The 13917-nt window shown below is 37.6% G+C and overlaps 1 protein-coding gene and 1 long non-coding RNA gene across 2 annotated transcripts; both read left to right on the forward strand.

Annotated features, from left to right (window-relative positions):
- Window positions 1-42: 42 nt before the first annotated feature.
- Window positions 43-1102, forward strand: LOC116405550. The gene has a single exon (XM_031889507.1). It carries the CDS (start codon window positions 102-104, stop codon window positions 513-515), a length of 414 nt encoding a protein of 137 aa, XP_031745367.1. The 5' UTR covers window positions 43-101; the 3' UTR covers window positions 516-1102.
- Window positions 1103-4501: 3399 nt separating this feature from the next.
- Window positions 4502-5313, forward strand: LOC116405553. Its single transcript, XR_004218670.1, has 2 exons — window positions 4502-5163; window positions 5256-5313. It is a non-coding gene; the product is annotated as an uncharacterized LOC116405553 (long non-coding RNA).
- The last annotated feature ends 8604 nt before the right edge of the window (window positions 5314-13917 follow it).

Consider the following 13917-nt stretch of genomic DNA (forward strand, 5'->3'; position numbering starts at 1 on the left):
TGGAAATCATATTTAATTACATGAGATGTCCAGAGAAGCATAGAGTTCAGTGTGCTGCTTTTCTTCTGAGGGACAGAGGTATTATCTGGTGGAGAACTACGATGCGTATGCTAGGTGGAGATGTGAGACAGATTACCTGGGATCAGTTTAAAGACTGCTTCTATACCAAGTTTTTCTCGGCTAACCTTAGAGACGCCAAAAGCCAGGAATTCTTGGAATTGAAGCAAGGACATATGACAGTCGAGGAGTACGACCAGGAGTTTGATATGCTGTCGCGTTTTGCCCCTGAACTTGTTGGTAATGAGCAGGCTAAAGCTGATAGGTTCGTCAAAGGATTGAGAGATGAGATTAGAGGCTTTGTGCGAGCACTAAAGCCCACTACCCAGGCTGAAGCGCTGCGCCTGGCAATGGATATGAGCATTGGGAAGGATGAAATTCGGGCAAGGAGTTTTGATAAGGGATCGTCGTCTGGTCAAAAGAGGAAAGCAGAGCAGAGAACTGTGGGAATTCCTTAGAGGAACTTGAGATCAGGCAATCCTTTTTGCAGTTTCCAGCAGAGTTCTGGTGGGGCAGGAGACACTACTCGAGAGAAGCCACTATGCAATACGTGTGGGAAACACCACCTGGGTCGTTGTTTGATGGGAACGAGAGTCTGTTATAAGTGCAAGCAAGAGGGACACATGGCTGATCGATGTCCCTTAAGATCTACTGGGGCTGGACAGAGCAGTCAGGGAGCGAAACCTCCACAGCGGGGTACAATCTTTGCCACTAATAGATCATAAGCACAGAAGGCCTGCACAGTGATGACAGGTACATTACCAGTGTTAGGGCATTTTGCCTTAACCTTGTTTGACTCGGGGTCTTCTCATTCATTTATTTCATCGCTTTTTGTGACGCATGCATGCTTAGAGATGGAACCCTTAGATTATGTTTTGTCAGTGTCTACACCGTCTGGAGAAATTATGTTGTCTAAGGAAAAGACTAAAGCATGTGAAATTGAGATAGCTGGTCGTGTGCTGGACGTAACCTTGTTGGTATTAGATATGCGTGACTTTGATGTAATTTTAGGTATGGATTGGCTAGCTACTAATCATGCTAGTATTGATTGCTCTCGTAAAGAGGTTGTGTTCAGTCCCCCTACCGAATCTAGCTTTAAATTCAAGGGGGTAGGAACAGTAGTACTGCCTAAAGTAATCTCAGCTATGAAAGCTAGTAAACTGCTCAACCAGGGTACCTGGAGTATTTTGGCAAGTGTGGTGGATACTAGGGAAGATGAGACTTCCTTAACTTCAGAACCTGTGGTAAGAGAATACCCAGATGTGTTTCCAGAAGATCTTCCAGGACTACCGCCACATAGAGAGATTGATTTTGCCATTGAGTTGGAGCCAGACACTACTCCCATTTCTAGAGCCCCTTATAGGATGGCTCCTGTCGAGTTGAAATAACTGAAGGTACAGTTACAGGAGTTGCTTGACAAAGGCTTTATTCGACCTAGTGTGTCGCCTTGGGGTGCACCAGTAATTGTTTGTGAAGAAGAAGGATGGGTCGATGCGTCTTTGCATTGACTATAGAGAGTTGAATAAAGTAACAATCAAGAACAGATATCCTTTACCTAGAATCGATGATTTGTTCGATCAGTTACAGGGAGCCACGGTGTTCTCTAAGATTGACTTACGGTCAGGTTATCACCAGTTGAGGATTAGAGACCGTGATATTCCTAAGACTGCTTTTCGTTCGAGGTACGGACATTATGAATTCATAGTAATGTCTTTTGGTTTGACTAATGCACCTGCAGTATTTATGGATTTGATGAACAGGGTGTTTAAGGATTTCTTAGACACTTTTGTGATAGTCTTCATTGATGATATTTTGGTTTATTCAAAGACTGAGGCCGAACATGAGGAACACTTACATAAAGTGTTAGAGACTCTTCGAGTCAATAAACTTTATGCTAAATTCTCTAAGTGCGAATTTTGGTTGAAGCAGGTGGCTTTTCTTGGTCATGTGGTTTCCAGTGAGGGAGTTTCTGTAGACCCTGCAAAGATAGAAGCGGTTACCAGTTGGTCTCGACCCTCTACAGTTAGTGAGGTTCGTAGTTTTCTGGGTTTAGCAGGGTACTACCGGAGGTTTGTGGAGGATTTTTCACGTTTGGCTACTCCCTTGACTCAGTTGACAAGGAAGGGAACTCCGTTTGTTTGGAGTCCAGCTTGCGAGGATAGTTTTCAGAACCTTAAGCAAAGGTTAGTTACTGCACCGGTCCTTACAGTACCAGATGGATCCGGAAGTTTTGTGATTTACAGTGATGCTTCCAAGAAAGGACTGGGTTGTGTTTTGATGCAGAAAGGTAAGGTGGTTGCTTATGCCTCTCGTCAGTTGAAGAGTCACGAGCAGAACTACCCCACACATGATTTGGAGTTGGCAGCAGTGGTTTTTGCATTGAAGATATGGAGACATTATTTGTACGGTGAAAAGATACAAATCTTTACTGACCATAAGAGACCTGAAGTACTTCTTCACTCAGAAGGAGTTGAATATGAGACAGCGAAGGTGGCTCGAGTTGGTAAAGGATTATGACTGTGAGATATTGTACCATCCTGGTAAGGCGAATGTGGTGGCTGATGCTCTTAGTAGAAAAGTATCACATTCGGCAGCACTCATTACTAAACAGGTACCATTACATCGAGACTTGGAGAGAGCTGAGATTGTAGTATCTGTGGGGAGAGTCACCTCACAGTTAGCTCAATTAACGGTGGCAACTGACTCTGAGGCAGAAAGATTGTTGATGCTCAGAGTAATGATCCTTATTTGATGGAAGAGACGTCGCCTTGTTGGAACAGAGCAGACTGATGAGTTCTCCATATCCTCTGATGGTGGATTGATGTTTGAGAGACGTTTGTGTGTGCCAGCGAACAGTGCAGCTAAGATTGACTTACTAGATGAAGCCCATAATTCTTCATTTTCCATGCATCCTGGTAGTACGAAAATGTATCAGGATCTAAAACGATTTTATTGGTGGCGGAATATGAAAAGGGAAGTGGCGGAATTCGTTAGTAAGTGTCTAGTATGTCAGCAGGTTAAGGCACCTAGACAGAAACCAGCAGGTTTGTTACAACCTTTAAGTGTGCCAGAGTGGAAGTGGGAGAATGTGTCGATGGATTTTATTTCAGGGCTGCCTAAGACCCTGAAGGGTTTCACAGTGATTTTTGGTTGTGTAGACAGGCTTACGAAATCGGCACATTTTGTACCAGGGAAATCCACTTATACTACTAGTAAGTGGGCACAGTTGTATTTAACTGAGGTTGTGAGACTGCATGGAGTGCCTGTATCGATTGTTTCTGACAGGGATGCACGGTTTACTTCCAAGTTTTGGAAGGGACTTCAGACTGCTATGGGTACGAGATTAGATTTCAGTACAGCCTTTCATCCACAGACTGATGGTCAAACTGAACGTTTGAACCAAGTTTTAGAGGATATGCTACGAGCTTGTGTTCTAAGAGTTTCCAGGTAGTTGGGACTCTCATCTACATTTGATGGAGTTTGCTTATAACAACAGTTTCCAGGCTACCATCGGTATGACACCATTTGAGGCTTTGTATGGTAAATGTTGTAGAACCCCTATTTGTTGGAGTGAGGTTGGTGAACAGAGGTTGATGGGACCTAAATTAGTTCGGTCTACTAATGAGGCTATTCAAAAGATTAGAGCACGTATGCAAACAGCGCAGAGTAGACAAAAGAGTTATGCAGATGTACGGCGAAAAGACCTTAAGTTTGATGTGGGAGAAAAGGTATTCTTGAAGGTAGCACCTATGAAGGGTGTTATGCGTTTTGAGAAGAAAGGGAAGTTAAGTCCTCGTTTTGTTGGACCATTTGAGATCTTAGAGAGGGTTGGTGTTGTGGCGTATCGCTTGGCATTACCACCATCACTCTCTGCAGTCCATAATGTTTTCCATGTTTCGATGTTGTTGAGGAAGTATGTGGCCGATACATCTCATGTCGTGGACTATGAACCCTTGGAGATTGATGAGCATTTGAGCTATGTAGAACAACCTGTGGAGATTCTGGCTAGAGAGGTAAAGATGCTTCGTAATAGAAGCATTCCATTAGTAAAGGTTTTGTGGCGGAATCATCGAATTGAAGAGGCGACATGGGAGCGAGAAGAAGAGATGAGGACTCGTTATCCAGCGTTATTTCAGGATTAGAACTTTCGCCTTAAGGAGGAAAGAATGTAACGCCCCAAACTCGAAGGTATTTTATTTTAAGAGATTTTTTCGATTTGTACCAGATTTATTGTTTTGAAGAAAATATGTTGAAGGGGGGAAAGAAGATTTGAAAATGTGATAATACAATTATATATATATTTATTTATATATTTAGTTTTATTATTTAGTTTAAATAAAAGAAAAGAAAAAGAAATTTTATTATATATATATTTATTTATATTTTAGTTTTATTTTTATTATTTAAATAAAAGAAAAGAAAAAAGAAAATTTTTCCTTCCTTCTTCCTCCCGTGCGTCCTCCATCCCTTTCTCCTTCCCGTACCCTAGCATCCGCACATCCCTCTCTTCTCCGTTCACCCAGTCGGCCACACAAGCTGCCGGTCGTTTCTTCTTCTTCTTTCCGGTCGTCTTCCTTTTCTCCTTCGGATCGAAACCGTCGCGCCGTCGCTTGTGCTTCACCCTTGCAATTCGCCATAACCCAGATCCGTCGCTGCAACCGTCGGCCGGTTCGTTAAGTGTCGTACGCGTCACCTTGCAGCAGTCGTCCAGATCTGCGTCGCCGTGCCCATTGCTTTCCTCTCCATTCGTGAAGCCCTGCTGCGCAATCTCTGTCTCCGTCGAAGCCAAGCCCAGCCGCCGCCCGTTCCTTTCTCCTCCGTTTTCTGCACTGCCACGTGACTCTCCGACCGCGTCTGTCTTCACCTTCGTGAAGCCGTCGACGCATACATCTCGTGAAGTCATACACGGATCCCAGTCGATCTCTTCCTAAATTACGTGTCCCCTATCAAGTCGACGTTCTTGTGCTCGTTGTAAGACGGAGTTACGATTTGAAGCCGATTTTCTTTTCCAGTTGAGTCGCATTCAGTGTTGCTCTATTTACAGCCGCTTGATTCGTTCTTGATTGTCATTTTTGCCTCGCCGTGAACCATTGGGCTCATATTTGGGTAAGAACAAGTTATGGTTTTTGTTGGTTTCTTGGTTTTTGTTGAATGCTGCCATTGGATTTAATTGTTGGCGAAATGCTTAATTCTTGAAGGTACATCTTGATTCAGTGAGCGAATCCTTGATTTTCCAAAAGGTTGAAGTGGACTTGATTTTCCACTTCTTGGATAAGTTGTGGAATTTACATATTGGGTAATTTGAATGGTTGAAACTATTTAGAAAGATGTTGATTTTATGATTGATTATGTTTAGGATTTGATTCATTGGATTTAGTAGATTGAACAACTTGCATAAAAGTGAGGTAAGGGATTTTATTTTCTACTGGACTCACCTATGCTTTTAAATTGTAATGTTAGTCACCTCTGATTGAGTAAATGTGTTGAGACAATATATATATACGTATGAATGTAGGTTCGGTGTTGAATGTATACTGTGGATGACTGAAAATATATATATACACATGGATTGAAGTAGACTTGATGTTGAATGCATATTGTGATTGTCTTGGAATATATATATATGTGTGTGGATGTAGACAGGACGACAATTGTAGATTGTGTTTGTATGAGATGCGGATGTGAACTTGTGATTGTCGTTTAGACTGGGTGTACGTTATACTAAAGTATGACTGTGTGCTGGTGAACTGAGAGGCGTTATGACTATATAGTTTGATTGACTGACGTATTAGTATGTTACTGACAGACATTGGGCTAAAGTGAGATAAGTTGACTGTTAGAACGTTGAGTGAAAGAACTTTATATTTTGAAGTAACTGAAAGATGGTACGAATGGATTGAGGGGAAAAATTGTTAGCTTTTATTGGGATGTGTGCCTTGTAGGTGTCCCACGGGATCACCAATTATTCTGCACCTTCGGGAGCATTAGACTGATATGTGTTTCTGCAGAACACTACACTGAAATGTACGTCCCTCGGGCGTTAGACTGAAATGTGCATCCTACGGGATCACAAGACTGCGACTGTACAGGGTGTCCCAATAGAATGTTAACAATTTATTTTTCCCCTGACGGGACCAGTAGAGGGTCTCTTACTGGGTATTTTTATACTCACCCTTCTTATGTTTAATTTTCAGGCAAAGGTAATAAAGGCGGCAAACCGGCGAGGGGCAGGAAGGAAGTGTGATTGCCATAGGAAATGTGTTATTTTGCTTCCGCTTATTGTTTTTTTTAGGTTTAAGACGTTGTATTGAAACTTAGCTTACAAACTTTTATTTGTAAATAGTACTTTTTTTAAGTTTTTGGAATATTTGAAAATCAGGCCTGACTTAAAGTTGTTTTTCAATTGGCTTACATTTCATTTTGTATCAACCAAAGTCTTTTGTCAAAAATTAACGACCTCGACTTACCTAGAAAAGTTGGGTCGTTACAGTTGGTCTTTGTTTTTGTCACTTTCTCAAATAATAAAGTATGTGTTCTATGGACTTAATTATTATAACTTATTTTGCCATTTTCGCAAGTGTCCCTTAATTGTAATACATGTATATGTGACATAATCTAATCAAACTAACTCATAAATGGACTTAATCGATCTCATGGACCACAAATTCTTCAATTACTTGCAAATTTGGTGAGTTCCTTCAAACGGTGGGCGAAGAGCTTAATTTTGAGAGAGAGAAAAGTCGTGAAGAGTATTTGCGAGAGAGGGGGGAACGTCGCCAGAGAGCATTTGCGAGAGAGCTAAAGACAGTGACGATGTGGGATGAAGTAAGGTTTTTTTCGGTCATTGTTCACAAGTGGGATGAAAGCTTCGAATTATTTGTTTTAAATCAAAAAGCGTATGATTGAAGGAAAACATTGATTTTTTATTAGGGTAATTTTTAATGACACATAATTTATGCCATTATTTACAATGCGAAAATTTTGTCAAGAAAACTCAATTTGTGTCACAAAAAATTTTGTATTTTTATTTTTAACGACACATTTTATTCCCTCATATCCCTTTTTCTTGATTTCAAGTGTCATTAAAACTTATATTTCTAAATAAATTTATTCGACGAAAGTGGCTAGATTGGTGGGTTTGACGGCGAAGGCTTGTTGTGTGGAGCAACGACAACAGTGGTTGGAGTGTGGAATCGACGACGGCAAGTGGCAAAAAATTGGAGGGCAAGGGTTCTTCATAACGACTCGGTAGCCCACTTCGAACTTTTTTGAAATTTGAGGTTTTTTCATTTGAAAATTTTTTTAATGACAAAAAAATTGTTAATTAATGACGCAAAAATTGTTTTGAAATAAATTAAATTGTGTCAATATGATTGTTTTAAGAAATAATCCATATTTTTATTTTCAACAACACAATGTACCTCATCCCACCTCTTTTTTCTTTTATTTTCAACGACACAATGTCTTGATTAAAATCCATTTTTCTAGTAGTGACTGAAAAAAAAACTGGACAAAATCATAATATCTTTGATAATTAAATCACCAGTTGGTTTGAACATATATAATCTTGGATCTATTCTATTATGATATGACCATGGTACATCATGAACATACATTGACTAAAAAACTTAAATTGATGAGTGAATGTAATAAATTTAATATTAATTATATGATCAATACTTTACACATGTATATTGGTATATCAGTCAATAACAGTAGTAAGACAAATTATAAAATATAAGGGATAAAAGTCCTACACATGCATGTATGGTATACTCTCTTGATAGCAAAATGCATTTATGTCAACTCATGTTTGAATGCATTTATGTAGGAAATTCAATAAAATAATTAAGAAACCTTGCAATATGTGAGAGATATACGAACTTCAAACAAATTTTACAAGTTTCAGCAAAAATTTTCAAACAACTTTTAAAGTTTAAGCAAAAAGTAACCGTAGGTAGGAAGGGGAGCAAAAGTGGGGTCTCGAATTAATTCTGAAAAATTAGTAGGCTTTCAAAATTTAGGTTCTAGAAGTAGAATTATTGCAGAAAAATAAATAATTGCATCATTCAAATTGAATCAAACATATCAGGATGTTATATTCTCCACAACGTATAATGGAGTATAAACATAAAGTTTCTATATACAAAGCTATGTATCTCTACCCTTGACTTCTCTTTCTCTCTTTCTACCTTTTTTATCCTTTCTTTCTCCCATTCACTCAATACACTTGCAAGAACCTTCATTTTTTTTGTATTTAAATTTTCTTGGCACCATCCTTTTTTTAATTATCAAGGCTTTGTTATTGTGTACCAGTATTGTGTCGTGCCTCCTTCACTTCTCATCATCATTTTCATGTCACATCTCTACCTTGTCAATTTTCGTTTTTCACTCAGCTTTCTTTCTTCTTTTGTCTTCACTACTTTCTTCGCTCCTTCTTCTCAAGCTCTAACTTTTGCTATTATCAACCAGTCTCAAATGACCATTGGAAAACCTATCGCCCACTGAGAGGCAGCCAATATAGTAATGCCTCTAATGATAAACTCCAATGAAATCAAAAGTTCTTCTTTAAGATTTGGAAAAATATATTAGATAAACTCGGACGTGGTGAACGCGGTGAACGCAGACGTGGTGAACGCGGACGGACGGACGGTGAACACGGCAGAAGTTAGAGATCCTCAGAGAGAACTTGGCATTTTCGAATGCGGTAGAGACAAGTCTAGGGCTTCGAAGGATTCTTCTTTCTATCCAAACAGTCCAAAGTAAGCCAGTTATGGAGGGAGGAATACACATTAGAGAGCTCAGTTATGGATGGAGGAATACACAACTTTTTCTCATGGTCATTTTCCTCGTGGGCATTCTCTTCATGTTTCTTCTTATTCCGACTAAAATACAAGCACAAATTATTCTTCGCCTTCGTATAGGTTTGTTTGAAGAAGATTAAAAAAGTCCTTAATTTATCTCGACACTTCCAAAACCAGAATATAATACCCGTGCTACATAAATCCCTCTTTCCAAATAGTCGAACATGAACTATCCATGCATATCTTGGAATAAACAAGAGAAACCCTAACTAAACCCAAATAGAAAATACGTTGCAATCTAAAATATACTTAAAGAAACAAAAAGAAGTTTTAATGCTGTGGGTTTTTTACTGATCTTCTTCAACAACAAAATAACTCAACGCCACACTTCAATTTTTCCTTCCACGAATTGGGCTTTTAAAGAGTTTTCACCACGAATTTATCTTTTTTGGTTCGACAAGTAACAACATGTGAATCCCCAAATGCAAGGTTTTATTAAAAATTTAAAATATAATTTTTTTAAAAAAATTATAATACCTAAAAATATATTTTTTTTATATTTATAACCTAATTTTCTGTCATTGCATACTTGAGAGAAATATATTTTTCAATTAGCATAATAACCTTTATATAGTAAATTAAATTTGTAGAATGAGAAAAGACCTTAGATCCAAAAAAGTTATTTATTTATTATTGGAGTGAATTGTCTAATTAATGTAGTTAATGGATGGTTTTGTAACCATAAAAAAATAATGAAAATAATTTTCTAAAAGAATGAATGAAAATTTGGAAAGTTAAAAGGTTTTAGGAATTAAAAAAAAGGGTGTAACATTATAAAAGACTACCAAATATACTGTAAGAGACATGCATTAAAGGAGCTGAGGCATGCATACTACCAAATATACTATAAATAAACCAGAATTCTTTTTTAAGAAATTAAACAACTAATTAAATATAAAGAAGAAAGATTAGAAAATGAATGATCAAACAAACTATGACTCATTTATTTTTGACAGGTTCGGCCAGTATCACCTAACAATTCATTTTCACCAAGAGAATAAACATGAGTAGCCTTGGAATCAAGTTCCTCCGATAAAAGCCACGGAGTTGATGGGTTAGAGACAGAACCAGAATTTGAGTTCAACGATGTGGATGCAAAATTTTGAAACTAGCAGCAACATGAAGTTAAGACAACGAATTATTTTCAATATAGAAAGGCTAATTGTAAGAAGTTGTTAATGAAGTGTCCAAATGCATTATGGTAATATTGGGTGCAGAATGTTTGGAAGTTTTATCCGTGTGCTGTGTGAAGCACCACAGAGTTGAAGCATATGAAACCTGTGTTTATCTGACAAAAAATAGTGTCATGATCATTGCCTTTCCATTCCATAAATTTATGGATAGCAGAAGAAAGAGAACTCTCAACACTTGAATCACCATATAGCACTCTACATCCAGGTGGTGCCTTGATTTTTGAAGATTTAGTTAAAAGCAGTGATAAAATTGGTACAGAAATTACAGTGCATTTCTCGATATGCAACAACATTAAGAGCAACTTAAAGACAACAATCATCAAGAAATCTAGTATTTAAAATGTACAAAGAGCAGTAGTAAACATATGTATTTTATGGCTGACTTTATCCATAATAAATGTTGGATTAAATCATCAAAATAAAACACAAATAGATAATTATCGAGTTTTTCAATGGAGGATAGAGAGGAAGACATGCATGCACAACTACTAGATCTATATGGTGCCAGACTGCCAGTAAAAATTTAAAGACACACATGACAACATTATTTTGGATGAAGTTCTAATATTGCAACCATGGAGGAAAAATCAGCAAATCTTAAATAGATGTAGTAGTCCAAATGATAAAAGTTTGTCTCAAGATAATATTTTAGTAACTGCAGATGCATTGTGTTGAACCTAACCTCTTGTGTTTCACGGTAATGAACAAGGACAATGTGTTCAAAGGTCCTGAACAAAAAGCAGAAGAAAGTCATAAATTATATAAGTAGAACACGATATACTGCCACTGTCTAATTTCATTTTTCTTTGCTTGTGGCATGATGGGGATAGACCCCACTGAAACAACTGGTAGCAAGCAATTTAACAATTTTCTTTCAACCATAACATACTTATCTAGGAGCCAATAACACCGGCGAACAAAGGTTGGGCTATCTAGTCCATGGGCATAGTATACATGTAATCTTTCTACATTACCAACATGCTGAAGAGAAAGAAAAGATTATCAAAGCACACCTTTTCTTGGTTATTAAGGCTGTAAAAGAATGAAAATTACCATAAATCTAAACACAGTTAATATTAGACCATTGAACAACCTATAGATTCAAAAGAAAAGACTCAAACCACCAATAGACTGGTTAATCATTTAAACTGATCTCCAACAACATGATACGCAGTATATCGTGCTAGATCCATAATTACCACATGTGGACTCCTATGGTAATTTCATTGATGATACACAGCTAGTAGGCAAGATTATGAAATGAAGACGGTATGTGAGAAGATTGAAAAGATCAACATGATAAAATTATAGGGATTTGAATTTATATCTTAAGAACACCAGAGTCAAATGCTTAAGCTGATTAACTGTGTTAAATTTAACTCTATAATATATTTTAAATCTGAACAGTCATTAAACAACTACAATTTGAATAAGCTTTAGAGAATATTAGCAAAAGCAGTAGAAATTACTTCAAATTTGTAGAGAAAGCACATAAATTATATTCTAGAGAAAGAGCATCTGAATTATATTCTATAGAAACACGAGCCCATAGCATGTCTACGGAGTAGCAATGACAGTGAAAAAGGGAATAATAAGTAACTAATCTCACAAACCCCTTTCTCACATCTAACCAAGTTCTTTCACAACATGCAAAAGCATCAAAATATTTAAGAAAACTTCCAATATTGCATTTGGAACTCATTGATTGACTTCAACGTTTAAGAGTCATAAAAGATACAGCTTACTTTCTCACATGTCACCACTAAGCCTACGGCAACATCTTTTTATAAGATATTCAGCTAATCTTTAGATTGTTTACCGAATAATCGTCTATTGTTTTGTAATTGATCCCACCAAGCGCTTGCGCCACCTTGAAGTTTGAGAGCAACTAATCGAACCTTCTTGTGTTCGGGTGTATTGGCATAGTCGAAAAAAATTTCTACGTTCTTGATCCAATCAAGAAACTTCTCCACGTCCATTCGACCATTGAAGGTAGGGAGATCCACTTTCATACGTATTTCTTGATCTTCTTGAAAGTATGGTCGAAGTCCAAACCTTTGTTGAGGTTCTTGATGAATGTTCAACAAGTTGTCTTCATCGAAAGAGTCAGAATCGTTTAAGAAATTTCCAAGTACGTTGTTTCCATACAATCGATTATTGTGGATGTGAATAGGTTGATTTCTTAGTAGTTCTTGGTTTACAACAGGGTTTATTGGTCTTTCTTGTCTTTCTTGGTTTGCTGCAATTGGGTTTCTTGGGGGATGAATTGCTTCTTCTAAAGGTTGGACATGAAATCGGGTAAAAAGGTTTGTTAATTCTACTAACGATTGCTGTATATTCGACTGCCCTTTTCGAAGTTCTTCAATAGCTTGTTCTACCAACTGCAAGCCTTGGTTGAAGGAGGCTTCTGCGTCCATGGATAAGAGTGGTAGGATCCAAGTTTTTTAGGGAAGAGTGAGCTAGGATCACACTCTGATACCAATTGATGCAGTAATTGCAAAGCTAGAAATCTTTATGTATAATGCCTCTTTTTTTTTTATGTCTTATTAATGAAAATGAGAAGCTTTTTTATAGGCTGGAGATTACGAGAGTTGTTAAACTAACTTAGGGTTGAGTTAGTTTAACTTGGAGTTGAGTTAGTTATAACTAACTCAAGATACAAAATTGGTAATTCAAATAACTAATCCTAAACTATAAAAATGGTAATTCAAACCACTCCTCTAGGATAAAACTCAAGAAACATCAAGAAGGGAGATGTTCTACATCAAAGTGTAGAGAACGATTCAAAATCCTTGGTGAAAGGAATGAATGTTAACTAATGTGTGTTTATGTGAAATTGTTATGTTATGAGTATGTTAAGGATAAAGAAAGGTTTATGCGAGATAAAATTATTTGATGTTGTTTATGCGAAATGATGTTTATGAAAAGGTATTGCGAAAAGGATTTCATAAAACCTTAGTCTTTTAGACATTCTTTCAAAAATTCATCTTCCAAGATGAGGTGTTTAGGCCAAGTAGAGAAGAAGGTTGAAGGATTTGCAGCGAGATGACCAGACGTTTTGAAAATAGTTAAGCATTGGTTGTTTGGTCAAAGTGTTGTAATTATGTATCAAACACATGTTATTAATAAACATCTTGGTCATCGACCCTAAAGCTCTTGCAATCCGACCCCTAACTCTCTCATCGCCTCCTCAAAAATCCAAATCCTTCAATTCCAGTCCTCATCCAAAAATTGAACCTCCCCCTCATGAATCTTACCCAAGTCCTCTCGCATGTCTATTATCCTCTCACCACCAAATCCCCCATCATTATAACAACATCCTTCACCTCACGACCTGACCGAACAAGCCCTTACCCGATCAAAAGGGCATTGTTAGCGAAGAAAAATTCCTTAGGGTTGAGGAGGAAGACCTGCATCACATTCCTCTCCCTCCGCACACTACTATACGTAATTCCAAGGAGGAAGACTTACATCTCGCGTGTAAACCCCGATACTCAATAATCCTTAATTCATCTAAAGAACTCAATAGGACATATAGGGGTTGATGTTAGGAGAAAGATGGTTTAAGATTAAATAGTTTAGTTGAAGTGTTATGGAAGATGTGTTAATATTTTTAAGATGACAAAAGAAAAGTGTCATCGTAACAAAGAAAGGCCTAAAGGGTGTTTGAAATATGGCTAAGTGTTGGCTAGGGCATGTTGCATACTCTAGGCGGCCAAAAGTGTCAAGCGAACCTCTAAAGAGACATGTTGGGTGGCCAAAGGTTGAGATGTGGTATGGCCAAAGGTTGAGATGTGGTATGG

This window comes from Cucumis sativus, unplaced genomic scaffold, assembly GCF_000004075.3.
Source record: "Cucumis sativus cultivar 9930 unplaced genomic scaffold, Cucumber_9930_V3 scaffold117, whole genome shotgun sequence".
NCBI classification, from domain to species: domain Eukaryota; kingdom Viridiplantae; phylum Streptophyta; class Magnoliopsida; order Cucurbitales; family Cucurbitaceae; genus Cucumis; species Cucumis sativus.

Coding starts and splice junctions, on each gene's coding strand:
- LOC116405550 (XM_031889507.1), top strand. CDS start 102: ATGCGTATGCTAGGTGGAGATGTGAGACAGATTACCTGGGATCAGTTT.